This window comes from Spinacia oleracea, chromosome 4, assembly GCF_020520425.1.
Source record: "Spinacia oleracea cultivar Varoflay chromosome 4, BTI_SOV_V1, whole genome shotgun sequence".
NCBI lineage: Eukaryota > Viridiplantae > Streptophyta > Magnoliopsida > Caryophyllales > Amaranthaceae > Spinacia > Spinacia oleracea.
In genome coordinates, this window is record NC_079490.1 from 103,038,358 (window position 1) to 103,063,984 (window position 25,627).

The window sequence follows — 25,627 nt, forward strand, 5'->3', positions numbered from 1 at the left end:
AAATCGTACGCCAAAAGGAAGCATCCCAACATGCATACTTGGGGGCTCCAAGCTACGAAACAACCATAGCAAAACAAAAAAAAATCTCGAGGCAAATGTTTGAACAATCGAAAGGGTACGATGTTTGAGCCCACTTCATGAATGGGCCTGAACCCTATCAAGATTCTAAGCAAACTATTCAAAATCAGTCATTGCTCAAAAAAAAAAATGATTCAAGCGAACTGATTAATGGACCGCACACAACGGCCATTCTATGAACGCTCGTTCGCACATACATATCATCTTTTCTAAGTATCGAACATTTACGAACCCATTCAAAAAAAGAAAACGAACGAACAAGAGGCCAACTGTGTCATCAAGAAACCACACCAGAAATCATTTTCAGCGCCTAGAGCTGGGCGCCGAAATCTTTAACGCCCAGGCATGGGCGCCGAAAATGATCCCAGACCCAAAAACGCGCCTAACTTCTATAGGGCCCTGCCGTATCCGTTCGACTCGAAAATTGCCGATTTCTGAAAGTCGCACTCCACGACTTCGTCAAAATAGCATACCACTATAAAGGTCACTCGCACATACAAGCATGACCCCAGACATGATTAAAAGACGTTATAAGCTACGTACTTCTCTTGGCAAAAAATGACCGACGAGCCCAATCGCTTGGGGGCTCGCGAAAAAAATATGTACTCCAACAAAGTGTGTGCAAGGTTAAAATCATGTTCCCGGACTACGCTATACACAGTCCCGTGTTTGGATAATCTCAAAGAAAAAAAACGGTATTTTAAAAAAAAAATATATCGTTAACAGAAATATACACAAGTGTGGGCCCACTTATAGGACACACTTAAGCAGGAAATATTGCGACCCACCAACAGGTTGTAAACACAAAAGCCCTTCTACATAGGCAAAATGAAAAGAAAGTAAGAAATTCAAAATGGGCTCGCCCACCTTCAACGGGCGGGGTCTGCCTCACTAGCCGCGCAGGTCCTCAATTTTCGAAAAATAAAGTCTTCAAATTTAAAATAGGTTCGCCATCTTCAGCCGGCGTGGTCTGCGTCACTAGCCGCGCAGGTCCTCAGTTTTCGAAAAATAGAATCTTCAAAAACAAAATGAAACAGGCTCGCCATCTTCAGCCGGCGGGGTCTACGTCACAAACCACGTAGGTCCTTATTTTCAAAAAGCACAAACAAATTTCAAAACAGATTCGTCCACTTCTATCGGACGGGGTGTCCACCCTTAGCGGACAGGTTCCCCATCTTCAGCCGGCGGGGTCTACGTCACAAACCGCGTAGGTCCTTATTTTCAAAAACATCAAAACAGATTCTTCCACTTCTATCGGACGGGGCGTCCACCCTCAGCGGACAGGCTCGCCATCTTCAGCTGGCGGGGTCTGCGTCACTAACCGCGCAGGTCCTTAGTCGATGCAGCGATAACTTTTTCTGGTTTTCCCTTTTTCCAAAAATTAAAGGATTGGTTTTCCGTTTTTCCAAAAAAGAACGATGTGTTGGATTTTCCTTCGTTTTACGTCCCATAAAAACAAGGGGGTTTTCTCGTTTAGCTAACCCTAAAAATGAGAATCTTTAAAAACATTTTTACCTCGTGATTGGGCTTGGCCAGGCCCAATTACACTTTATAGCTTTGATTTCGAAAACATCTGTAGCTACTCCCAATGACAAAGTGAGGGAGTTTCTACGTCTCTTTAGATACTTCCAATGACAAAGTGAGGGAGTTTCTATACTATCCGTTGACAAATCCCAATGACACGTAAGGGATATGTCGACACTTCAAGTGATGACCCTTAAGTCAAATGTTATCACTCGGGGGCTCGTGAGACCCTCGCAAAAGCAGGTCACCATGACTTGTGTGGCGCACTCCGTCTAATACTTTGACCATCGTCTTACTCCAAGACTCAGTCAAAGTGGGGGCTAACTGTAGACACCTACTTTTGTCCCCATTCCCGAAAGGGAAGGTTCGATGATGAGAACACAAATCTCCACTTGACAACACATCTCCTATAAAATAACGAATCTCAATTCCCCTTTTCATTTCACCCGAAACCTGCTATTTATAGAAACCTGCTATTTATGGAAACCTGCTAAAAATAGTAACTGCCGTGATGGGTAGTTGTTAAAAGTGGCAAGTCATTAAAGATAGAAACCTGTCAGAATTAGGTGTTGCACTCCAACATAAATCCTAAATGAGATAGAAATTGCGAGAGAATCCTATTCCTAATACGATTCGAAAATAAGAGTTATGTATTAATTAAAATCCTAACGAGCCTAGAGTTCGTAACGGGCCCATATGCATTCCATCAAAAAATTAATACACACTAAAAGACTCGATTAAAGTCTCATACACTCCGGATTCTAAGAATCCTAATCTGACAAAGAAACAGCCCAGATCCTATTTTCGACGCCTGGCTCTGGGCGCCGAAATCTTCGGCGCCCAGCCCTGGGCGCTGAAAATACCTGGGACGTGTTCTTTCCTAATTCCTCGTGGATTAGAGTTCTACAATTCTATCTTTCCACGAACTCTTTTCTATAAATAGGGCCCTAAGTTCGACGTGAAAAGGGACAACAACACACAATTATTATTCTGAGTATTGACTCTAAACCCCTAAGCCTAAGCCTCACGCTGCAAAACTGACCACGCGTTCTGTCGCAATCGATCCAAAAATCGAACAGAACGTATCCTGTCCCGTAACTTGAGATTCGTTAAATAAAAGGAGAAATAGCAAAGTCAAAGTGGTTAGTTTTCTGAGAACCGTGACGCACTTCTCAAGGGTGCGTCGTAATGTGCCCCTTCGCATGATTTAATTGCTTTCCTCGCCCTTTTATAAACTGTTAAACTAATTAAATCTGATTGTTCTATCACGCCTAATAAAGATAATATGTTGGGAAATTGGATTATCATGCTAGATCCCTTAAAACAATCTAAACCAGATAATCGCGATCGATCTAGTATTGTATGTTGCATATTGTTAAAATCAACTCAGATTAGTTTAATAGTTAACGCATGTCCCTTCAATTATTTATGCTGAGCTAGTAAGGATATCCTGCCTCTGGAGTTATCGAAGAGCGAGTACTCCTCTCGGTAGTTACAGTCCCCCGAACCCTCAATCTCTACCTTGCGGGTGTATGTTGAGAGATCCCCACACCAAGGATCACAAGGGAACCTACGGCCGTCGTGGTCAAACATAATTTCACTCCCTTTATGTCACGATAACCGGGTTTTGTCAGTTTTTCTCATTGTCGTTAAAAACTGAATGGCGACTCCTATATTACTAGTCAATTGGGTGTAAACTCACGGGAAATCCAATTACACTTGATTTGTCAAAAAGAAACGTCACACCCACGAGGGACAAGGTTACGCATTAGCCTCGTGCTTTTTCGACCCCCTCACACTCCCTGCTGCGATTTCCACAACGCCGACTGCCGAGACAATAAAGAGAAGGTGGATTCTGCAGATGCAGTAACCTTTGTGAAATATATATCTGCCAATTTCTTCATAAGTTTAGGGGCAGCGACCTCACTAGGGTTACTCAGAATTTCATACTCCACCGTTCCACTAAATAGACTCAATGCATCTTCAAATGCTCGACCAGGACCAACAATATCAGCATGTTGTAGAAGTTGTGTCTTCAAACCAGAAGACTGCAACCGAGAAGCAAGAAAAGCATAATGCCGAACATCACCCGCAGAATAAACACCAAGTCCTCCAAACGAAAAAGGTAAGGTGGCAAGTCGCCATTGCCAATCGCCAAAGCCAGGCCCCGAAGCAGTAACAATACGCTCCAAAGAAGATCGAAGAGCCTCATCAAAAGTGCGCTGAGCAGCCTCAAAAATACCAGGAGGACAAGTACGCAAAGCAAAGTAGAGTTTAGAAACTCCGGTACATGTCTTAAGTAACAACAACTCACACTGAGGATCATCAAGCTGAGCAACCTTATCCATAAGCCCAATGGTCTCGATTACCCTCTGCATCACAAGCTCACCACTAAAAACTGGATCGGAACTAGCGGGACCACCAAGAAACTTAACACCATGCAAAGGACGAGCAATATCAGGGGGAAAGACTCCCACAAGCCTGCTATGAGGGTCCTCTATAGGCCATAAAACCTCGGTCTTCTCCACATTAAGATGTAAGGCCCGTCCTCCATAATCAACTGCAGAACCTTCCCCACAATAATAATAACTAATAATTAATAATTAACAATTAAGAATTAATAATTAGTAATGAGAAATTAATAAATAATAAATAATTATTAGTTAATAATTAATAATATAAATAATAATTTTTAATATTTATTTTTAATTAATAAAAAATAACTACTAATTACTAATTGTTAATTACTCCCTCCGTTCCAGATTAGTTGTTACACTTTCCTTTTTCGTCCGTCCCAAATTAGTTGTTACACTTCTAAATTAGGAATGACTCCACAATTATAATATTATTTCTCTTTTTCCACTAAATTTTTTTTGTCCCCACACCCTTTCTCATTCAATTAAAAAAATACCCCACTAACTCCTATCACATCTACTTTTTCAATAAAATAACAATTGATAACCACACTACTACTTATCGCATTAAACTGTGTGCCCAGGAGAGTGTAACAACTATTCTGGGACGGAGGGAGTATTAATTATTAATTGCTAATAATTATTAATATTAATTATAAATTATAAATTATAAATTTCTAATTACTAATTACTAATTGTTGATTGTTATTTATTATTTATTATTTAATATTTATTATAATAAGAAAAGTCCAGTCCAGACCAGATCAAACCAGACTAGATCAGATCAGACCAGACCAGACCAAACCAGACGAAGAGAACAAAGCCTTAAGCTTCCCACCGAACTCTTCAACCTCATCCTTTTGCCCTCTCAGATCACCGGTATCTATGTCTTTCTCATCGTTCTCTCGCCTAAGTGGCGCAATTATAGAGGTCGCTGTAGATCACGTGACCTAACGAACTTTGATAAAAAAAATAGAAATTTTTTCCAACTACAACCCATAAAACTTTGCACTTTACGGGTTACAACCTCAAACTTTGATTTTTACGTATTACAACCTCAAATTTAATCACGTACTTTAAATTACAACCCGATGTCATATTCCAGTGAAAACGATCAGATTGTGATGTCATAAATATATTTTAAAGCTAATTTTAATTAATTTCCTAAAAAATAAAACAGACTTTATTTCCCATCCTAATGCCAACAATTAAGCCCTAAACGACTTATGCCTCTTCCCAGACTTTATAAGTTTATTTCATTATCTATTCTTCAACTTCATGTTCTTCATTAACGCACCAATGGTGGTTCTCTCCTCTATGTGATTAGTTTGTGAAAATTTGTTGTGTTGTCTCTCCTATACTTAATTCCTCTCATTTATAATCTTTGTGCAATTTTCAATCCACCATGAATGGAGCTTCAACAAATGAAGCTACAACAAAGGATAGGAAACTTAAAGCTAAAAGTTACGAATTTAATTATTTGTATGTAATTTTGGTGTAGTTAAGTATTCTGAATTGATTGAATAGAATAATTTAAGTGTTTTTTTCTTTAAAAAAAACTCCCAATTTCAGTGTCAATGTTTTTTTTTATAAAACTCTCAATTCAACGGTAGGATGAGTTAAGGACAACTCTGTTGTCATGTTGAAGCTTCTAACCTTCAACCTTTAATGGCGCCTGATGTTCACATAATATAGAGAGAGCGCACAATGAATAGATGACTTATTGAGGAGGGAGGGCCGGAGGGGAATTGAGCAGAGATAAAGGGGGAGGAGGCTGTAAACTTGTAATTGAGGGTGAATGGAAAATCACCTATTTGGAGATTTTTTTTTTTTTTTTTTCACGCATAAACTTTATTGTATTTCTTTTCTAATTTTATGATTATGTTTTTTTTAATTATAAATTAGCTTTAATATGACATCATAATCCGAACATTTTCACCGAAATAAAATATTGGGTTATATTTTAAAGTACGAGATTTGTTATAATTCGTAAAAATGAAAGTTTGAGATTGTAACCATAAGTGCAAAGTTTTATGAGTTATATTTGGCGAATTTTCCAAAAAATTATAAAAAATCGCCCAAAATATACAGAGCACAGACGCGAAAGAGGGAAAGGTCATTCAGACCTATTTCGCGTGACACCTACTTCTCTCCTCCTCTGCTCCCCACAGCGCCGCCCAGGCCGCCCACTTGCCCAGCTTCTGCCCTCACCGAGTCACCGTCAACGGCTCTTAGGTCCACCACCGTCACCGGCTCTTAGGTCCACCACCTTCACCGGCTCTGCGGCTCACGTCACCGGGCGCCCACTACGGCGTAGTCTACGAGAAGCTGAACTGCTGAAGCTCCGCCGGACCGCCACTCACCAACTCCGTCGCCATCTTACTCAGTTACTCTCCAAGGAGACGTTCAGCGGTTCAGGTACGTTTTCATTGGTTTTAAAATTGAATTTTAATTTCTTATTCATGATTAATTGTGTGCTTAGACTAGTTTACCTGTTTTAATTTTGTGGGACTAGTATTATTGATTCTCTGCAATTTTCAAGGTCTGTTTGATCTCTGTGTTAGTACGCTATTTGTGCTAAGCTGCTAACACATTAATGAATGATGACGGGTGTGTTAGAGTTCTCTGTTATGTTTTGAGTAGAGGTCCAAGCAAAGTAAAAGTATCAGACTCAAAAGTTTTGCAATCACTGAAGCATAGATTCTATACAGGATCATGTTTTGGTCTTTCCACCTTGGTTTGTGGATGCATTGCTGTAGGGACTGTTTGTTTGAGATCAATTCTGTAGTTAAATGGGTGAAGTGCTGCTTAGTGGAAACCTGGAGAGAGCGTGTGTTCCATTGTGAGATTTTCCCAATAACATCTCAAAGACTGAAACTATTTGGTTTATCAAAGCTAAAGGGTTTTTGTTTCATTAATTCGGTGATAAAAAATGTCTGGTGTACTTTAGATAATAAAATAAGCTTAACTGATTTTAAATTTGTTTTTGTGAACAAGGATTGTGTGTGATTGCTGCTGAATTTTCTCTTGCTCTATAGAATACCAGTTTTCGTTAATTTTCATGGAATGTAATTGAAATTTGGTATTTTCAGACTTACGTTTTATTGAGAATTTAGACGAGGTAGTAAACAAATTATCTGTATGATTTTTATGAAGCCTGTAGTTGATGGATAACAAGTATAGAACCTTAAACCAGCAACAATTGAGTATTCTTTAAACTTTTAATAATTCAATTTCTTCTTGTTGTTATTTGTTAACAATGGATTATTAATTCACGAGTGCTTAATTTAAATCTTTAATTAATATTTAATTCACGAGTTTTTTGATTTTTCAATTTCTTGTTGTTGTTATTTTGGAATTTGAAGAGTCTTAATGAACTTTCTATCAAACTTGTGAAGACGGGGAAAGTTGAAACTCATGAATGGATCTTCTTGCTTTTGAAGTTGGTGTTGACTCTCCCCGTTCCAACGACAAATGTAGAAAGTGTACTTTCCGGAATGACACAAGTGAAAGATAAATTGCGTCATAGCATGGTAGATCAATTGTTGAATGATTGTTTGGTTACTTAATTAGAGAGAGATTGTTTATAGATGTTCCCATGGATGATGCATGTTATAGATCGATATCAAAACATGAAAACTCGTAGAGAGCAATTGTAATAAATTTGTAGGTATTTGATTATAGTTGTACCTTTGGGACGAATTTTATTTTTGCGTACTCTATACATATTTATATATTGTGTGTTTTTTATATTGATTATTGTGGTGCGTTATCGAGGGTGACCCATCACCCTAATTCCTGCATAAGCCACATTATGTGGATGGTTAGTTAGTTTAGCTTCAATTCACCAATTGAATGTTTTATCCTTTTCACAGGGCTGTAATCATGAGAGGAGTTACATCTGCAAGTGTAGGTGTACCAGCAGAGCAAAAGAACCCTGAAACGGTCACGAAAGCTACTGATCAGGAAATGGTCACGAAAGCTTCCGAGCAGGATCAAAAGCCGAAAAAGAAGATTTGTTGTGCGTGCCCTGATACTAAGAAGCTGAGAGATGAATGTATAGTACAGAATGGTGAAGATGCTTGTGGCAAGTGGATCGAGGCGCATAAGCAGTGCCTTCGTGCTGAGGGGTTTAATGTTTGATGAAGAATTAGTAATCGGAAGTTTCGAGCTCGTGAAATTTTGCAAGATAGGTATTTCTTTTTTCGGTTTATACACATTGTGATCACATTTATGTGAATAAAAGGTATATGTACTATGTGAGATGAATTGTTCTCTTGCAGCTAGATGACATATCTGTTAGACACTTAGGCTCGTGTCATCTTTGTGATTTTTTATCTGAAATTGATGGTATAGACATGTAAAGATATGCTACATTTTACATTTGGTTACCTGATGTTGGTCGATGAATAAATTATATGGCACGGTTCATCTATGTGACAATTGTTTGGAAAAAAATGGCAGAATAAACAGCAGAATTTATAATAATAAAACTAGAAGCACATATTGGTGGCCATTACATGGCTGTAAATGAAACATAAATGGTACATTACAGAACACGAGGATGCTCCTCAGGTGAGGATAAAACTTTGTTATTTTATATAGGTATATGTCTCCTATTCAAGTACTATATCTTAAATATGTCCTAAGATCATTTCAGCTACAATAGGTGAGTTGCAGATGCTCAGTGACAGCCGCAGTTGCTCATGCAGCCATTCTCGGCTGCAGATGCTCAGTGACAACTGCAGCTGCTGCTGCACTTGCACATGCAACCATTCTCGGCACCTTTCATCATCATGAATTCCGAGTACCTGCAAATTAAGTCATGTCCAGATATTGTGTTGATGAATTCAGGCAGGGTATGCAACTGATAAGAAATTATACATGAGCTAAGTTGTCCAACTTACTCAGAATCAATCATCTCAACACCATATTAGTTTCCCTTCTTCCTACAAGGATATTATACCAGCGTTAGCATAAAAGAATGTACAGTGTATCTGTGTAATAGTGTGTATGTTAATTTCTTTCACATCAAAGGAAGCACATTGTAGAGGGATGCAATCAGGAAATTATTTAAACAGTATTCTAATCAGCTTTGCTGAAACAAACTCCATTACAGAGAACTTACACACACTGGCTGCGCAGTTGCAGTTTCCACACTTGTCTGACATTGTTGATTGAGAGTAAAAGACTGCAAGTTATAAGATTCAGTGAGTGTATGCAGCTTACACTTTGGGGCTTGAGAGAAACCAAGTATTGACAACTAATGATCAATCATTGTCCAATAAGATATATATAAAACAAAAAAATATCAAATTTACGGCGTTTTGGAATTTATTCACTTAAAACGAAGGTGTTTCACAATTAAATTAATTGATTATAAACAATTTGGCGAGTTATGGAGCATAAATCGCCTTTCGGGTTTGTCAAACAATACCAAACTAGCGGACATGTTAAAGTAATACCCTTAGCCATTAGGTGATTACTACCTCCTTTTCCAAAATAATCTTTATATTTTCCGTTTTATTTCGTTTTATTTATTTTTTTTTTTTTTTTTGACATACAGTAAAAGTACAAAATTAAGGACATGAAATAAATCTAGTCAGGTTCTAATGCAAAGGTGGCGAACGAAATGCCTCCGTTGATAGCTGATTGCGCCAACGCATGTGCATTACTGACCTGTTCTCGATCAACCTTACGAATGTCACAATGCGTGAAATCCTTTCCTCGTTGCAGAATAGTGGATATTGTCCATTGAACCTGTATATCTTGATAATCTCCCGCTATGAGATTAGCCACCAAATTTTCCGAGTCAGTGAAGATGGTAATACTAGTCATCGAACAATTGAAAGCCCACTCCATTCCCTTTAAGCACGCTGAAGCTTCTACATGTGTTGCTGAGTAGGCCATACCTAAAGTGCAACCACCTATGATATTTTCATTGTTGAGGCCATGTTGAAGTAACCGCCATCCCATACCTGCCCTTTTTGTACGTTTCTTCCACGCTCCATCAACTTCAATGCAATTAAGGTTTGTAACACCTTTTTGTTGGCCAATATCAACATGGAAGAAACCCGGTGGGTAAACAGAACAACCTCGAAGAGAAAAATGGTCATCTAAACCCTGTTTTCTAGGGGTAGAGAAGATATGATATTGTTGTAATGCCTCATTGGTACTTGATAATACTGAAGCAACATCTCTAGTCATTCCTCGAAATATGTGGTTATTCTTTGTAACCCACAGACTCCATAAAGTAGCAACAAAGTACGGAAACCTGTTACCATCCTTTCCATCCTGGCTTAAAAAAAGCCGGATATAGTAAAGAATCCAATATGTAATACTTAGATTCTCATTATGATTTGAGTAGATATTCAAAGATCCACTCCTCCAAACACATTGTGCCAATGAACAAAACCGAAACAAATGTTGAGAATCTTCCGTCCTTATAGAACAAGTATCACAAGTTGAATCGATCTCAATTCCCCGAGAACGAAGATTCTCCTTAATGGCCAGAGCACCCTTGAACAATTTCCAAAGAAACAACTTCCATTTTGGTGGAATACCAAGAGACCACATGTTCTTATAGAAACCAGTTGTAGAATTCCCATCTTGTCCTGCATAAAAATGCACACCTTCACTCTGAAGAAAAGCGTAACCAGACTTAATTGTATACTTACCTAACCTATGACTTGCCCAATATAAGTAATCATCTTCAAAACTTGGAGGTAACTCCATTGCCAGAATGTTGCATGCATCGTCATGGACAAAAGTTGACATAATCAATTGAGGGTTCCAATTACTTGTTTCCTCAGAAATAAATCTATCTACTTTCCAAGTTTTCGCATCCGACAGACGTATATTTGATTTAAACACTGGAACCCTTCCGTTAACCCACTTCTCTTTAGCAGCTAAAATATGCTTTCCAGAGCCCACCTTTCAAGCAGTTCCCTTAACCAACAAATTTTCCGCTTTTCATATTCCTCTGAAACCCCAAGAGATGTTTCCTAGAAGAGTAATCTGCCTCCCCTCTTTCATGGCTGACATACCTTTTGCTGTGTATATCTTTGAAAGTAACAATTGAGGATTTTGGTGCATTCTCCAAGCCTGCTTCATTACAAATGCTGAATTAAAAGTAGAAACATTTCGAATACCTAGGCCTCCCATTCCTTTTGGTAAGTGTAAAACATCTCTCCAAACCCAATACATTCCTCTAATTCCTTGTTTAGCCCAGAGAAACCCTGCTATCATTGAATCAATCTTGTTTCCAATACCTCTTGGAATTTCCAAACAATTCAAAACATTTGAAATCATTGATATAACCACATCATTTATTAAAACAAGTTTTTGTTGTTGAGATAAAGGAACCCCATTCCAAGATGAAAGAAGGTTGGCTACCTTATCAATCAAGAAAATGAAATGTGAAGTTTTCCTCCCTAGAATATCGATTGGAACTCCCAAATGCGCCTTGAAACTAGAAACTTACGGCATACACAAAACTTCTTTACACTGAAGTTTTATAATGTTCTTTACAATGTGTTTTATTCTATTAATTTATGGTTATGAAATTTACTATCTTTCCCTTCTTATCTACAACATTTACATTTTTTCACTCAATTTCTCTTATTTTATTTATTTTTTTCTTACATCCACCCACTTTTTTTCCAAATTTATCTTATTTTATCCATATTTATTATATCACCATAATCAAGTAAAATTATTCATAATATTCATAATATAATTTATTTGAACAAATTGGATCAAAAAAATAAAAAATTATAAATCAAATCCAGGTAGAAACTGAATAAAATCAATAAATCAAATTAAGCGTGAGGAATAAAAGAGCAGAGAGATTATACCAGGAGATCGAAGAATCCGGAATTAGGGCTAAGGATCGAAGAATATTTTCATAATATTCTACCATGATTTATTGAGTTTGATCGACCATTTGCTTTGTTGAATTTGGATGAAGATATTTCACCAGCTCACAATCATGAGGGATAATGACCGATAGGCAAACTAGTAAAAGTGAAAAGATAGCGGGTATTTTAGTGTGGGATTGGATTTATTATGTAAAAGCTGCTTTTGGCACGTGTGGTCTTTTGGTCCCCACTAATATTAGAGTGGACCAGGTCCACGCAAGAATTTTCCTATACGAAATGATATGTAATGCACTTTTGTGCAGTAGCGGATCCAGGGGTGGGTCTGGGTGGACTTTTTACCCATCCCATCATTCAGAAAACTTTTATAATTTATATGTACAAAAAGTTGCATAAAAGATCTAAATAAATGAGTTATCTTAGTTGGTATCTTTTTGGGCAGAAGAAATCTAACAACTTGTAATAAAGTGAAAGGTTCGAACATTATTACATTTTATACACATATATTATGCAAATATTAAACATATATTACAAAATAGTGAACATATATTGTATAAGTATATATATAGGTTTGCATACGAAACAATATACCCTTCTTATAGCACATGTTCAAAGACTAAGTTAGGTCAATTGACCCTTCGTATTTGAACATAAATCCACCCTATCTCTAAATGCTTTCATATGAGAACTAATTAATACTTTTCTCTGTTTCAAAAATATTGTAACACTTTAATTAGCACGTTTGCCAAGATGCAACTTTGACGGTTAATATCTGTAATTATGCTTTGTTTTAAAGCTTAAAATTTAATATTATGAAAATATACAATTAATCTATCTACCAACATTTTACCTATAACATCCACTTTTTGTAAATTAGTAAAAATACATGGTCAAAGTTAGTACTCGATATAATAATGACAAAACTAAAAGTGTTGCAATTTTTATGAAACGGAGGAAATACATAGTATTATGCTTATTGTAACTTTTTGAGAGAAATTAATAAATTGGTTTTCAAACCGCCTAATATAAATTTTTTGAACCCGCCGCTACTTTGGTGGATCTGAATCTAATGTCTTTCCATTGCACATTCTGTGTTCGAAGAAATGATGCTTTCTTCCCGGTCTTCTGATCATACAACCTTCAAATCTGTTTCTAAAGCAATCCTCAAGCCCTTTAAATTCAACTACTCAGTCGAAAAGGTGAGCTTAGCATTCGAAGTTATCCCACGAGATCAAGGGTAATGAGGGGAAATGAATAAGGGAGTAATTAATTTTAAAGGGCTTGAGGGGAAATGATTAAGGATAAAAGCTGAAATCAGATTATTTGGGCAGTAACTATTTCACAAATTCCAAACTTAGGAAATATGGCATTGTCCCCTTGAAATATACCCCATCCGCTGTTTTACAATAATAAGAAAGGAGAGCCCAAAGCGCCCTTTCAAGTGGAGTACAAACGCTTTGAGAATTTACATTAGTAAAGAAGGAGAGCCTAATGAAATCCTAATTCAAGCACTGACCAACCCCACCCCAGTTCGGAGTATCTCCGTAAATAGACTATCAAACGGATGGCGGACGCATTAAGCTACAAATAAAAATACTCTCCTATTTCACCCAAAAACTGAATCTCTAAGCAAGACACCAAAGAACAAAGCTAAACTACAACAAATAACTACTCTGTTCTGTGAAATACTACCATTTTCAAACAAACCTAACATAATCACGCTAAAGAAAATAATCACACTATGGGGGAGCACACGACAACAGAAATACGCAATGTCCTAGAATATGCTGCCAGGGTACTTGAAAAGTGACAAAGTAATGTAATGGTGAACTAGTGATAAAAAAAGGAATCTGAAGGCCTCTGCACATATTCCTCAATCTCAGATGAAGTTACACCATACAAGTGATACAAGATACAACTCATTTGCAGTTAGCATCACTAATAACCACTTCAAGCAGTAGAACGGCTACACCCTGGAAAAAGAAATTCCAATACCAAGAAGCTTTGGCACTGGCAAATTACCCTCATCGCATATGTTATAGTTGCACTAGATTTTGTTCCACTGTTTTTCGCAGGGAATAAAGTAACAACATATCAATACAAATTTAACAATACAAATTTAACAACTCAGTTACTAAAGTTCTCGCTCAACAGCAGTGTCTAGTTCATTAAGACTCTATTTATACTAAATCCATAATTAGAAAATAGATAAGTACTCAGTAATTAATGCCAATCAACAAAACAAATTTCCAATCCCTTAATATTACTCCGTAATACCAATCAACAAAACAAATTTCAAATCCCTTAATATGGACTGCATTCCTGAAGCACAAATTACCAACAAATAACACATTAGTTCAAGAACAAGCACTCATATGGACTGCATTCCTGAAGCACAAAGGTGAACTAGACATGGAGCTTCTGATGCTTCGCCTTTTGCCACAAAGAATGTGGACTTAGTAAAGTTTATAATCAGCCTCAAACTAACAGCAAATCAATGATGAAAATTTCAGACGGTATTCAGACTTAGCTTATTCGAAAAAGACAAAAAAACACAGATAAGTACTCTGAGTTGTCGAGCTTATTTTCATGAAATTCAATACTAATGGTACAGTGAGGCAACGATGAGAAGACAAATTAGAAACAAAATCAGATAATACACAACTCAAACATGGTATTTCCAATACCGAACGAGAGAAATGACACAAAATTTAAACATCAAACGTGAAAAATTCAAACAAGAAACTATTCCAAATCAAGGCCCCAGCAATAATAATCATTTATCATAGAACAAAATTGAGATAAAGAAGTCAATAATCTCAAAACCAGAAACAAACCAGAGAGATATTTCCAAATCTGCTTGCTATAACAGCAAAAAACGCCAGAGGAAAAAACAATGGCAACTAACATCAAATTTTAACAAATAACTAGATTATTACTAGCCCATAATAACCATCAAAATCTCAACCTAAACCAAATTATCTCTGTTAAACACACTATGTTTTGTACCTGTTTCTACTTCTGCCTAATGTAGCAAGCAGCGACGACGACGGCGACCAGAACACCAGCAGAAATAGCTCCAATAACAGGTAATTGAGTCTTCAATCCTTTGAATTCGTCATCGCTTTGCTTCTCCTCATCAGCAGCTTCTGGAATAACAGCTTCTCTCTCTGTAACTTTCTCCATCAATCCGCCGATCAATTTATCAGATTCTGTCGATTTCTTCACCAATTCATCCATCTTCTCTTCCATTTGCTTCACCTTATCCTCGGATTCCTTCAACAAAGCCTTAAGCTCCCCGACGGACTCTTCAACCTCATCCTTTTGCCTTCTCAGTTCACTGATTTCGCCGCCTTTCTCATCTTTCTCTTTCTTGGCCTTCTCCTCAAGCTCTCTGATCTTTGCTTTCAGCTCCTGAACCTCACGGTTCGCCTCCGCACCTTCGTTCATGGAGGTGATGTAGTCATGCTCGAGACGCACAACCTGGCCTTCGAGCTCCGACGCGTGCTTAGCTATGGCTTCCGCCGCCCTACGGTTAGACTCCGACTCCGCATTTTCAGTCCTCAGGGAATAGATCTCAGCCTGTAGCTCCCCGATTTTAGCCTCCGATTGCGAATTCTCTCTCTCCAAATCGGACTTCTCCTTCTCCAGAGCCTCGATCCTCTGATTAAGCTCGTCAACGGAGGTGATCGAGGTAGTCTTCTTCGTAGGTTGATCAGCGTCGTAGAAATCCGATGAATCGCCGTTGACGCCATTAACGAGAGCTTCGTTGTCCGCCATTGATGAGGCTTGTGCTGGTTTTAAGGTGATTTTAGGAGGAAAGTAGGGCTTTAGAAATGGACAGAAATGATGTGTTGAGAAAGGGGGATTATTACTCCGTATGAGATATACAGAAGTGCGTGCGTGAGTGAGTGGTGAGAAATGAGAAGAATATGGGCTCTGTGGAATGACGTCGTTTTCCTTTGCCTTTTTCCGTATTGCAAGACAAGTCTAGGCTTGAAATATTCAAAACTAGGTTTGAAGTTTTAAACAAACTAGCAATTTGACTCGTGCATTTTATAATTGTTAAAAGAATTTATATTGCTCGATGTATGACAACTTTTAGGTATTATAAAAATTTAAATTACTATGTATTTAGGTACATCGTAAATTTTTGTTTATTGTATATAAATATATAAATAAATAACATTTAAAGTTGTTACTAAATTAATCTAAATAATAATTAGAGGAAACAATCAACGACAATGATTTTTTTTTTTTTTTTGACGTGGGAAGGAGAATATTATTAATAATTAGTCATACGACATCTACAATGATAAAATAGATTTGCATACCACAGATTCAAAGAAAATACATAACTGTTACAATCAAAACAATTACTATTCTGCATCCTAAAACACATCTAGTACTCCACCGCTACTAGCTTGACGCGAGCAGTGATTTTTGATGATTTTGCATCTTTCCAAGTAGAGCCCTTCGCAATCTGCGCACAAATTGTTCTGATCGACGAGTTGATGATAAACCCTAAACTGTATGAATCCAAATCTCCTTCTCAATCATTGAAACCCTAAAACAATTCTAATCCTTGGATGAGAATCAAGAACCAAGAAAAATCTAGGAAAAAACCAAATAAATTTGGAACAACCCAAGAATAAATTGGGAACAAATCAACGGAAAAGAAACCAAATCAAGACAAAATATGAAGAGAAAACAATGAAAAGCAAGAAGAATGGTCGGAAATAGTGTAATTTCCGGCCTAAACAATTGCACGAAATAGGCAAAGCGTGCACTGAAGATTATAGCCCTGCAAGGTGCAGCGCTGTTTCTTTTATGGCGCAGGGTAGGCATGTGTTATTTATTTCTGGCGCCTGGATTCTTTTTGTTGCTTTGTAATTTCAAGACAGAGACAATTAAAATACGTATGCGCTCAAAATTTCTTGCGCTTAACAGAACAACGTGGGAAATTTGTAACGCCATCTGACAAGGGATAAAATTAACTGGTGCCTGTCCAAGTTTGCGGAACATGTAATTCTGGTCACTCAATTCGTAACATTTTGTTAGCTTTTTGACGTTGTAAGGATTTTTATTGACCTTATTAATGTTGTTGACCCTAAACTATGTGTCTAGTTGGTTAGTTTCACATAGCACATAAGATTTCTACATAAAACTAACAACCAACATGAATACAGGTATGATGTACACTTAGTTTATGCCGAGTCTCTCAATGTGTAATAGGTTGGGGGTCAAAAGGTACCAAACCTATCGTCCATTCCCCGATAGGCCTCGGTCGAAGTATTCGGGTTCATGTACGAATTTTACCAAGGCCTATCTGGCATGCACTGGAGTGGCACATACCTAGAATGGACCTAGGAGGTAAGCGATTTAGTTTGGGATAGGTGTGCTACATTGCAAACGTGCCGAGTTGAAAACATTTGAAGCGCGTGCACCCCACGTGGCGATTAGGTGTCCTTATTCCCAACTTACGAGATGAAACATTTCAAGGAATCCAAGATTACTATACGGTTCTGTCGCGATCATACGTAGCATTGAATATTACAGGTCATCCCAACTTAATAAGGAAATAAATGCGATGTAGCCTTCGGTTTCTACCACATAGCTTCATCACCGACACACTAATTGCACAAATATTTCATAATTTTCCCATTGTAGTCGCCACTATGAGGGGGTCGGAAAAGGACAAGGCACTTTTCCTATAGAATGGCTCGAATGGACAGCCCTCAAGGATGCGGCAATCATATTAAGTAAAACGGGAATAATTGTGGGTATAATTAGCCTCTTGTTACTAGGATTTAGGAGGCCATTCAGTTTTCAACGACATTGAAGAAAACTGACAAAACCCGGTTATTTTGATATGCCAGTAAAGCCGAAGCCCATTCAAGCGTATTCGACCACAACGGCCATAGGTTCCGTTGTGATCCTCTATAATAGAGATCGCTCAACGTACATCCAGCGGAGTAGAGTTGAGAGTTCGGGGGACGTTTACGAAAAAGGGGAGTGCCCAATATTAGCCCACGAGGCGGTCTTTACTAGTTCAATGCGACGACGAAAGGGACATGCATTAGACTGAATTACTAATTAGTTGATTAATTTTAATGCACAAGTAATTAACTAAGCAACGTCAAAAGAGTAATTTAGATTGATTTAAGGTGCCTTGCAATAACAAATTTGACCGTAATATATCTTATTAGGCGTGATCAATATAGCAAATTATATGAACAGATTTCTAAAGAGTGATAAAAGTGATAAAAAAGGTAGATTTCAGGTAACTGACTATACTACGGTTCTCACGCTATATTTCGGTTCTTAGGAACAGTAACCATTTGATTCCCGCTTCGAACTTCCCGATAACTGGCTGACTGCTCTCGATTCCTGCTGCAATTCCTCCAGAGTTTCCCCTTGGATTCTTCGATTTAGGCTTGGGAATTGGCTATAACTTTAGCGGTATTTGGGGACGGATTGAGTGCTTATACGGACAGAGTCTGCTTAACAAGAGTTAATACGACAGAGGATTACGAATACGGGACAGGCTTAAAGCTTCGGACAATACTTAATCTTAGGTCTTTTTATTGATATTTGGCACCGATTTCCGGATTCCATAGGGTTGTATTTATACTGTAATCGGTAGAAATAAGATAGACGTTTAAAGAGTTTGAGATTTCATGAAATCGAAACTGCAGCGCTAGTAATTTCCAGCGCTGGAAATAACCAGCGCTTGCATGATCAGCGCCGGATCCGTTAGTTGTTCAGTCAGTGACAACTCATTTTAGAATTTTATCTATGTCATGATTGGTTGAGAACCAAACTATAGCGCCAATATTTAATGGCGTTGGTGTCTGGGAGATAGAAATAAGCGGCGCGAGTGTGCCACGCGCTAGAATTTCCAGATCCTTCTGGTTGGTTATGAATTTATCCGCGGAATTCCAGATCCTTGTGGTTGGTAAAATCTATCCGCGGATTTTCCAGATCCTTCTGGTTGGTTACGAATTTCTATCTCATTCACGGTTTTATTTCTTTGACAATATCAGTTAGAGTACAACTGTTATCTTTTCCAAGGATTAGTTGTAATGCAACGTAATCACTTTGAATATTTATCTTGTACAATTACTATATCTGGCAGATGTTAAGCATAGCAGTTATTATAAATGGAAGTTACTAAAAATGGAAATATAGGTTTTGGGGTCACGTCAGTCAATTACGGGTTGTTCGTCGCATACTTAGGAAAATGTTGACAAGCAGAGTTTGGTTTCAGCATTGAACTCACCGCTTCGGGCCTAGAGGACAAAGTTAGGCGTCTACAGAAGGAAAGGGGTTTTGTAATAGCTCTGATTTATAAGCAGGTCTCGGTTTGTTATTAAGTATAGTTCTTTTCTTAATCTCACTCTTAAAACTATTTTGAATTAGTGATACAAGACTTTTTTCTCTCTAGCTATGTACTTGGGCGCACGATAAGGTTGCTTGCTATTATGCACCCACCATCGCCATGACGAGGAAGAAGAAAGCTCAGCAGAATTAGATTTTTGAGGTGACTTAAGAGGCTTCTTCTCTTCTCAATGACAAAGTAGTGAGACCTAAAAATAAAAATCAATTACGAAATGCGACACCCAACTCGTCCGATAATGTAGATTTGCGAAGGAGCGTGGAGGTTCCACCACACCCAAGTAATTGACCACCGTCTCCGGAGTTAATGGAGGTGATTCAGGCGTATCATGACTCTGTTCGCCAACCTACCCCTATTTTACACAATACCCAGGAGTCTACGATGAAAACTCCATCGCTTGCTGAATTTTTGGAAGATTTATATGGGAATGCACAATCTGGAGGGGTGGCGATGACTAAGATGAGGGAGTTAATGAAGAGTGGTAATGATGTTCCGAAGTCGATGCGTAGAGGCAATGGCACGAAGGAGAATGTTTTTGTTACAGGGGATGGTGAAATAGAGCATGTCCGTACTAAGGGTGTTGGAATGGTGGAGCCTCCGCCTGCTTCCATAAGGATCAATATGGATCCAAAAAATTCTAGGAGAACCTTTTTTTGGGTTCCCAACTTGCTGCTAAAGGTACCTCTCGCTCCTTTATTGCTCCAATAATTTTGGAGGGTAGCCCTGTTGCTATGCTTGATAATGTTGATATTAGAAAAATGGCTATTGTTTGGGATGCTCTGTTGATTATGTATGTGGTAGGAGATAAAACCTCAATAGGTGAAGTGATTAGGTATATTGCAAAGAAGTGGAATCCGTTAGTAAGCCACATGTCTTTCTTCATGACGAGGGATATTTTGTTGTTAAATTCTGCTCAAAGAAGGATAGGGATGTTGTGTTGGTTGCTGGACCTCACACTTTGTTTTGGTAGACCTATGATTACCAAACCATGGTCTTCAGATTTTAATTTCCAAGAAGAGATACTGAGGGTTGTTCCAGTTTGGGTGAAATTTCCTCATCTTCCTTTGAGTTGTTGGGGTACAGACTCTCTTAGTCGCATTGGTAGTCTTATTGGGGTACCTTTGTTTGCTGATGAGTGTACCTCTAAGCAGCCAAGGATATCCTTTGCTAGAATGTTAATAGAGGTTGATGTCACTAAAGACATTTCCAAGTCTGTGAGCATTCAGGATTCTGTGGGTAGATATTTCACTCAAAACGTGGAGTATGAGTGGCTTCCCCTTTTTGCAAGGAGTGTAATGTTCTTGGTCATGATTGTCATGTGAGGAAGGGACAAACTCGTTTTCAACCTGCAGCTCATGTGCAACCTGCTCAAAAGAAAGTGCTCAAAGTGTGGAACCAAAGAAGATAGTGGTTGTTCCTGTTCCTTCTCCTGTTGTCATTCCTGAGGAACCTACTGTAATTATGGTTGCAACTACTCCTGTAGGCCATCATGATCAGGAAGCTAGTGTGCAGAATGATTGGCGGAGAGTTGTATCTAGGACAAGAAGAGAACCAAAATCTTATGAGCAAGCTTTGAGGCTTGCTCAAGTTCCCAAGGTAGTTTATGTAGTCCAGCGGTTCTCTTTAGTTGAAGATGGAGAAGAGGGGGGGGGGGGAGGTTGTTTATCCACCATGATTGTCTGCTCATGGAATGTGAGGGGCCTAAATGATCCCAATAAAGTAGTGGATGTTTGGAGGTTTTTATATTCAAATAATATCAATGTTATAGCAATTGTGGAAACTAGAGTGAAAGAAAAAAATGCTAATAAAATTAAGAATAAACTGGGACCTATTTGGAAATGGGAGATGAACTACTCCTTTTCCCATAAAGGAAGGATTTGGCTTGGGTGGAGGCATAGTGAGGTCACCTTTAATGTGACTTTAAAAACTGAGCAGCTTATTCATGCAGAACTTGTTGATAAAAGTTGTATGTTCACTGTAAACTTCACTGTTGTGTATGGTCTACATACTGTAGAACATAGAAGACCTTTGTGGTATAATCTGGTGCATATCAGTGCAGGTGTGGTTCACCTCTGGCTTATTATGGGTGACTTTAATTCAGTCTTGTATTCAGGAGACAGAATTCATGGGAACCAGGTGACTGATGCTGAAACTAGAGATTTTGATGCTTGTCTTGATGCAACACGACTGACTGAACTTAAGAGTTGTGTTCACTTCTTTTCCTGGAGAAATAAGGGACAAGGTGATCAAAGAATAAGCTCTAGAATGATAGGGCTTTTGGCTGCTGCAACTGGCACAATAAATTTACTGATGTTTGTGTTGACTATCTTAATCCTGGTTTGTCAGACCATTCTCCTCTCTTGTTGGACTACAAGGTGGAAAGGCAGAGGGGTAGTAGGCCTTTTAAGTTCTTTAACTACATGGCTGATCACTCTGTATTTCATCAGATTGTTCGAAAGGGTTGGAGCACTGTTGTTTCTGGTACTGCTATGTTTCAGGTATGGCAGAAGTTGAAATTTGTTAAGCAAGGGTTAAAACTCTTCATCAAAGGGATTTTGCAAGATTGGAAGAAACAATTGATAACATTAGGAAAGAACTTGATTATGTGCAGTCACACTTAGTTGCCACCTCTAGTGATGTTATGCTCCAAGAGACTAAAAGAGACTATACTCACAAGCTAAAAAAGTTTCTTGGAATCCAGGAAGGTGCTTTGAAGCAAAAATCAAGAATCCAATGGTTGCAAACTAGGGATTCCAATTCCAAAATTTTCTTCACTGCCATAAAAGAGAGACACTCAAGGAATAGTATTGACATCATTTATGATAGTACTGGACAAAAGTTAACTACTTCTAATGAGATAAAACTGAGATAAAAGCCTTCTACTATGATCTTATTGGTTCTGCTGCTGCTTCTCTGGATGGTGTAGATGTTTCAGTTGTGAGATAAGGAAAGCAGCTTTCGACTAGCTCTGCTCCATCCTTAGTTCTACCTGTTACAAATGCAGAAATTGATATGGCAATGAAAGGGATTGATATTAATAAGGCACCAGGACTGGATGGCTTTTATAGCTATTTCTTTAGGAAAGCCTGGGATATAGTGAGAGATGACATTTACTTGGCTGTTCAGGAGTTCTTTTCTACAGGGAAGCTTCTGAAACAAATTAACATGCAACACTACAGTTACTCTCATTCCTAAGGTTCAGAATGCTTGACGCATTAGAGACTTTAGGCCTATTGCCTGTCGCTCCATTGTCTATAAGTTGATTTCAAAGATCTTAACTCACAGAATGCAATCAGTTATTGGTGAAGTGGTGAACAATGCTCAAGCAGGGTTTATTCCTGGTAGGAATATTGCTGACAATATTCTTTGGCTTCTGAGTTGATTAAATGCTATTCTAGGAAACACATTTCTCCTAGATGAATGATTAAAGTAGACCTTAAAAAGGCCTATGACTCTTTTGAATGGCCTTTTTTAAAGGCAATGATGCATGAATTTGGTTTTCCTGATGTGTTTGTGAAATGGGTTATGCAATGTCTTGGTACTGTATCCTACTCCATTCTTGTGAATGGATTCCCTACTACCCCTATCCCTGCAAAAAAAGGGGGGTTGAGACAAGGAGATCCTATGTCTCCTTACCTCTTTGCTTTGGGCATGGAATATTTGTCAAGATGCCTTTCCACTGTGAGTTCTGCTAGGTGTTTTAATCACCATCGAAGGTGTAAGAAGCTGGAGATCACCCACATGATGTTTGCTGATAATTTGCTCATGTTTGCCAGAGCTGATGTGCCTTATGTTACAGCTCTTTTAGGAGCCTTTACCAAATTTTCAAGTGCTTCTGGGCTTAGTGCAAATCTTCACAAAAGTGAAGTGTATACAGTTGGTGTTTCTGATGATGTTTCTAGTCAAATTGTTAATGAGATTGGTATCCAGAAGGGCTGCTTTCCTTTTAGGTATTTGGGGGTACCCCTTACCACTAGGAAGCTGAGCTTTGCAGACTGCAAACCCTTGATTGAAAGAACAATTTCCACGATTAAGAGTTGGTCTACAAGATTTTTATCTTATGCAGGAAGACTTCAGCTAGTGAAATCAGTTTTGTTTGGTATGCAACTATACTGGTGCCAGATATTTTTAATGCCCAAGAAAGTTATGAAAGAAATTCAAAAAATCTGTAGATGCTGATGAATCATATTGGTATAGGGTATTTTTGGTGCATTTAGGTTGCATTTCTAGGCATTCGTCTCATTTTAGTTGCATTTAGAGTCTCATTTGCATAAGTTGTCGTTATTGTACTCCATTACGCCCCGTTCGTGTTTTCTTTAATATTTTAGGTGATTTTATGGTCATTTGGATTCTTTCGGAGTGTTCAAAGTTGATTTGGATGATGAACGAATGAAATGTTGACTCGAGGGTCATTACATGTATCTCGGGATAACTTTTGAGTCAACAACGAAAATAAACGTTATTTTTCTAAGCATTAAAACAGACAAGTGTTCACTCTTTTGATGATATCTCAAGTTCTACAGATCGGAATGAGACTATTTTGATTAGGCTAGAAAGTAGACTTAAAGATATTTCAAACGATAGATCACACGTCCCTAGGGGCATTGTAGAACGAGAGTTATGACATAAACAAAACTCTCAAACATCCAGCGAGGGATGGCTAGACAGCCAGCAAGAGATCTCTCGCCATCCCTTGCACGCAAAGTCTTTGCCTCGCCCGTTGGCAATCCAGCGTAGGCGCTGGAGTTGCCGCCCACCATGCTTCGTCGTGCACAAATCCCAGTGAGGGATGCTTCTCGGGCCAACGAGGGATCTCTCGCCCAACGAGAGATCTCGCACCTATGCACCAAGCCTTGCTACTCGATGCCTCGCTCTTTGCTTTGTCTTGCTATATACTTCACCAGGCCAGCGAGGGATGGTGCGCGAGATCCCTCGCTGCCTCGTTGTTCGCTATGCTTCACTTCACTAGGCCAGCGAGGGATGGCTCGCTAGCTCCCTCGCTGCCTCGCCCTTGCTACAGCTTCTTGCATTGCTATACTTCACTGGGCCAGCGAGGGATGGCCTGCGAGATCCCTCGCTGCCCATGCCCCGCCAGCTCTCTTGCCGTGTGCGTGGCCTAGACGTTTTGATCGTGCTCGGGTTTCATTGCCACGTCATCGTTCCATCAACCAATCATTGAACCATGGCTTGCAAGATGATATAAAGAACACCGTTGATTCTGCTGCTGGGGGTGTTTTTCTTGACATTCTAGTCGTCGTCGCATACCTTGTAGAATATAAATATATGATGCAACATGGGGTAAGATGAAAATAGCAAGAAACAATTTTCACTCAATCACAAAACAAATATGCCGATCAAGAGGTCTTTATAATAAGCTTGTAATGGGGCTAGGTAAAAAGAAAGGTTAGGGTACAATTTGGGAAAAAGTGAGAGTAAGGTCCAACTTAGGGAGCAAAGGTGAACTATATGCGTCGGCGTGATAATGCCAAAAATCCAACTCCATTGAACCATGAAACCCGAAAAATCAACCAAGTTATAACCAAGGGGAAAAACATAATATAATGTCAATGATCTTTCTTCATTCCCCCTTCCCTGCTTTCAAACTATATACAAAAACGAAAAACATATTTTTGATTTTTCTCTTCTTTTTTTTCATTTTTTTTTCAAATATATATATAGGGTCCACCTCCAATGAGAAGATCCTTATAATGAGAAAAATGAGAAGGGATATCGACCGTTCAAACAAATTAATCCAACGGTTATCCGCGAAATTGCATATCATTAAAATAAAAAAACTAGAATAAAAAAAGCAACTGAACCAATGCTGAAGATCGGACAAAACAAAATCCCACCTAGTGCCCCCTCCCCTTTTCTCTCTCCTCCATTTTCCCCCTCCCTTTTTCTCTCTCCTCCCTATTTGTATGTCTTCATCTCCCACAAAAAATCAAACTCAAAGATGTTGATCAGCATCAGCTCATCTCGCACCATTATAAATAGCAGTTACTAAAAGTGGAAACATAGGTTCTAGGATCACGCCAGTCAGTCATAGGTCATTCGTTGCGTACTTAAGGAAGTGTTGACAAGTAGTGTTTGGTTTCATAATTGAACTCACCGCTTCGGAACTAGGGGACAAGTGTAGACGTCTACAATGGAAATTTCTTCTATGATACTTGCAGTAGGCAAAGTCATTCTAGTATCTGTTCTTAACGGTTGGTCAGGTGTCGACCCAATTGGGGTCATTTTTCTTTGGGTGTGAATTCGGTCAAAAGCAGCAGCGAGAGTTGACTCGACTGGAGCGAATTTTCTACTACGTCAGTTCCGCAATAGAGGCATCG

At 38.6% G+C, this 25,627-nt stretch overlaps 2 protein-coding genes and 1 long non-coding RNA gene across 3 annotated transcripts; 1 reads left to right on the plus strand and 2 right to left on the minus strand.

Annotated features, from left to right (window-relative positions):
- Positions 1-6,084: 6,084 nt before the first annotated feature.
- Positions 6,085-8,451, plus strand: LOC110797125 (cytochrome c oxidase copper chaperone 1). Its single transcript, XM_022002219.2, has 2 exons — positions 6,085-6,434; positions 7,892-8,451. Exon 2 carries the CDS (start codon positions 7,902-7,904, stop codon positions 8,157-8,159), a length of 258 nt encoding a protein of 85 aa, XP_021857911.1. The 5' UTR covers positions 6,085-6,434; positions 7,892-7,901; the 3' UTR covers positions 8,160-8,451.
- Positions 8,452-8,550: 99 nt separating this feature from the next.
- Positions 8,551-12,024, minus strand: LOC110797117 (uncharacterized). Its single transcript, XR_008919080.1, has 4 exons — positions 11,873-12,024; positions 9,145-9,207; positions 8,924-8,965; positions 8,551-8,827 (listed from the first exon to the last, which is right to left on the minus strand). It is a non-coding gene; the product is annotated as an uncharacterized lncRNA (long non-coding RNA).
- A 2,884-nt stretch (positions 12,025-14,908) lies between these two features.
- LOC110797124 (peroxisomal and mitochondrial division factor 2) lies at positions 14,909-15,673 on the minus strand. The gene has a single exon (XM_022002218.2). It carries the CDS (start codon positions 15,671-15,673, stop codon positions 14,909-14,911), a length of 765 nt encoding a protein of 254 aa, XP_021857910.1.
- Positions 15,674-25,627: the final 9,954 nt, after the last annotated feature.